The sequence below is a fragment of the Crocodylus porosus genome, unplaced genomic scaffold (assembly GCF_001723895.1).
Source record: "Crocodylus porosus isolate Cpor-Errol unplaced genomic scaffold, CroPor_comp1, whole genome shotgun sequence".
Lineage (NCBI taxonomy): Eukaryota > Metazoa > Chordata > Crocodylia > Crocodylidae > Crocodylus > Crocodylus porosus.
Window position 1 is genome coordinate 24486120 of NW_017728911.1, and position 4067 is coordinate 24490186.

At 45.5% G+C, this 4067-nt stretch overlaps 1 protein-coding gene across 1 annotated transcript in view; it reads left to right on the forward strand.

Moving 5' to 3' along the window:
• Positions 1-3886: 3886 nt before the first annotated feature.
• Positions 3887-4067, forward strand: part of WHAMM (WAS protein homolog associated with actin, golgi membranes and microtubules) — a 20676-nt gene continuing 20495 nt past the window's right edge. Inside the window, exon 1 of the mRNA XM_019533681.1 lies at positions 3887-4066. Coding sequence (XP_019389226.1) covers positions 3925-4066 — 142 coding nt within the window. The 5' untranslated portion in view covers positions 3887-3924. The remainder of the gene's footprint in view (position 4067) is intronic.

Here is a 4067-nt window from a genome sequence, read left to right on the forward strand (position 1 = left end):
TGGATTTGTATATAAACACAAAGTTTGCAGTGTTCCCTCCAATTACTGAACATGAAATCTAGCAAAAACACATTTTATGACAGACAAAAATGTATAACAGGTAAAAATATTAAACATGCCACAGATGATAAACTATATCATGCCATATTAAAATATAAAAAATGAAAACAGTCTTGAAATATACTGTGAAATATTGTCCGACTCCTGCAAAAATTTTCACGGTAACAATACACAGCTGGTTTTCAAAATATAAATAATCTACTATAAAACCAGGAAAAAAAACCTCAAATATTTTGCCTAGCAAATTGTAATTCAATTATGTCAATTATAACAAGTATATTTAAAAGTGTTTGGAACCTTTTAGCCTAAACAAAACTTTCTGGAGTTTGTGGTTTGCTCAGCTCACAACACAGATACAATTATGGTGCAGTATGTTTAAAGTTCATAAACTTCAATCATCTAAAGCACATAACAAAGAACTGTTACTACCTAAAAACTTGCCTTCTATCTTAAGAATCCATAAATTCTTCTTATGGCCCCGATGACACCAAACTTCCCTTTTATTTCTCCTACTAAAAACTAATCAACAAGATGGCAATTTGCTGCCAGTTTCCTGTGGCTGCAGACTTATTGCAGTAATTCTAGCAGCCTCTTCCCTCAAATAGTAACATACCAGCAATGAGCAAAGGCACAAATATAGCCCTGCCCCAGCTGTCCTTCAGCTTTATGCTACTTAAATGTCTCCAGAGAGAATGTCATATGCTGGAAACCTGCTTTGAAAGTTCTCAGGCATTCCCAGGCTTGAAGTAGTTTAAACTATTATACAACTCCCCCTTAAAAATAGAGGACCTCTTTGTTCTCTGAACTGTTATTAAAGTAATCTGAGACGTCTTGTCACTGAATCTAGGCATATTTCTAAGATTACAGTTCAAGAGCAAGCAAAAATCTCTTACCTTACATTAGGAACCTAGATTTTGCCAAACAGTTTCAGATACACAAACACAAACAGTAGCACTGAACTAGCTAATGTTAAATATGGTATGTTAAAGTCTTTATTGAGTTCAGTGGACAGCAAGATCAGATTCTAGAAAATATGGTTCAGGCAAGCAATGTGTCATCATCATCCTGTAGTAGAAGCCTGCGTGTGACTGCATTTAACAGGAGGGAGCTGGTGTAAGAAAACAACCACATAACGTTAACAAGGTAGCGATCTGGAGGCAGTGGCCAAGAAAAATCCTAGATGACAGGAGACTTCCATCTTTACAGCCATTGAGATCCTGACATCATCTTCTGGCTGATCTGCTGTTGAGTACTTGGGGTTGAACTGTAGTTTATCTGAAACCTCCCTCAGGCCTGTTCACCATGGGTGACCCTGCCAAAAGTGCAGGACCTAGCTCTGAGGATCACTGGGACACACAAGCTGCTCCACGGCTACAAGGTCTTGGTTCATGGTATTAAATGTTTATTTATATTAATATCAATATATGCACCTTGCAAATACCTGGAAGCTGAAAATACAGAAAATGGCTACTGACTAGATAAGTGAAATGTCTTATCAAGAGGAAATGACTTTGCACTGATAAATTCCATTAAAAGACACTGCACAAATCATAATAATAATAAAAACAATACAGATTACAATAGCATTTTTAGGTAATGTCCAGTCAACACCACTGACATCTTAACTCAAACCCTGGCACTGATCTGCTTGCAAAGCCATGAGCAAGCATTAATCACAGAAATTGAATGTATTTAAGAACATTGCAGATAACTTGCAGTTGGACAAATTGGTGAAATTCCTTCACTAGGCATCCATCTCAGTGTCCACATGAATCCTGAACAACTGGAAGGGCCAGTGTAGTTATAACAACTTTGACAAGCTGTATTCTGTTTCACTGGACAAAGGGGAAAAGGTTCTGCGTCTTTCTTTTCCTATCTTGATTTTTATTGCTTCCTCCCTTCAGCTTGTGTTCCTCTAAATGATGAGTTGTGGATGCAGTGACTTTTCTAGTGACCTCATGAGTGTCTCTAGCACTTGGGGGCCCATTTTAAATGGATTATGATAACATGAAAAGAATCGGCAGAACTTCAAATTGTGCAGTGCTGCCTGAGTCTTTGAAGTAGTAAACAAGGACAGGAGGTCTCACAGAGGTATATTCCCTTCATTTATGTCAATGGGGTTTTAATACTGAACATTAAAGAGGGCAGTATAAATAGCATCACTGTTAACCTCTTCCATACTAATTCCGTCAATAACATCTAGACGCTCTGGGATGGCAGACACTTTTTCTCATCCTGAGCACCATCCACATCACCTTTCATCCCAAAGCTGTCATTTCTAGCAGCCCCATCCCAGTAAGACCAGACTGATGCATTTAAATACAGAAAAAGCAGCACCAAGTTCTGGCTGAATGACAAATATCATCTGTATGTTTTGCAGCAGTCTTCCAACCATCATGATAAACTTGCCAAACTATGTGCTTTATAAAGCCTTACAAAGGTACGATAGAGCATAAACACATGAGGCAAGGCCTAGGCACTGGATGAGACACACATAGCCCAACTCTTCAGGTTTTAGGGATGACTCCATGGGATCAGTTATCTTGCAAGGTGATACAGCTACCCCTGCCAGCAAAGGGAAGAAGGGACTGATTGAAACATAGAAGGGTTGGAAACTGAACCAAGAAAAGGACTAAAGACTACTGAGGAGCAGGACCGGCAATGAGAGAAACCTGTTCCCAGGAAGAGTTTGGAGAAGAAGTTTTGGTTCTGTTTGCTTTTTGGACACTAATGCCGGCAGGGGTGGATTTCTGCACCTCAGTGCCCTAACTGCTGGAGGACCCTGGGGTGCGGTGAGGAGAAGACAGGAAGATGAGGGACAGCAGGATGGCCATGCTTGTCATTTGTAATATTAGAAGCAGTAGTGGAAGCATGCACTATTTTTCAGTGACTGTTCCAGTCACATAACTCCCCTCAACATAAAATGGAAGGGCACCTGTCCCTCTCCATTTTCTACATGGATTATTTGTGCTCAAGCAATTTCCCAGTGGCTGCAGGTGCTTGCAGTCCTCCCATGCTCTGCTTCTGAATTAAACCTGGGAGAACTAACCATGTTTAACAAAGTGCAGAGGCAGTTCCCTGTGTTGGTCTCAGCAGCATAACTAGCACGTGGTGACTTGGGCCACTGGCCCAGGTGCCAGCATGGTGGCAGAGAAGGGGCAGAAAAATAACACAGCCCAACAGCACCAGTGGCACGGCAGCCACCAGACACTGCCAGCACCCCTGTGCAACCCGCTGTCCCTGGGTGCCTGGCTGCCCTCTCACACCTCTGGGTGTCAGATCAAGTGCAAGGCTGGGCGAGGGGCAACCAGGGCAGCCCATGACTCTGAACCAGCTAGAGAGAGAGTGGAGGGGAGTTGTAGTGCTCTGTGTGTGTGCGTGTGTCTCTAGAGATCTGTAGTGGTGTGTGGGGGGGAAGGTGGTTCTAGTGCTGTGTGTGTGTCGAAGAGAGTTGTAGCGGGGGGAAGTGTGGAGGGGGGGTTGTGCTGTGTGTTTGTAGAGGGAGCTGTGGTGAGTACGTGGGTGGAAGTGGGGGGGTGTAGTGCTGTGTGTGCGCGCGTGTGGAGAGGGGTTGTAGTGGTGTTGGGGGGGCGGGAAACCTCCAGTGCTGCGTTTTCAAGTACAGCCCTCCCCGCCAGGTGCACAAACACCTACCCCCACTCGTCACTTCCACCAGCAACTCTTTTTCCCCCCTTCCGCCCGTCCTCCTACACCTGCGCGTCACTTCTGGGGGCAACTCTTTGCCCCCCGCCCCCCAAGCGAAGCCACCAATGGGCAGCCTTGGCCGCGGTGACGCGGGGCACAACACTCTCCAGCCCAGGCCATGTCACTTTCCCTTCCGCCGCCCCGCGGGGCGCAGGGGCAATGGCGGCGGCGGCGCAGCCCGACAGCCTGGAGGGGTGGGTGGCCGTGCGCCAGGCCGCCTTCGCCGAGCCGGAGCCGGGCGCGCTGCGCTTCCTCGTGGGCTGGAACGCGGCCGAGGCCCAGTTCGCCGTGACGTGCCACAG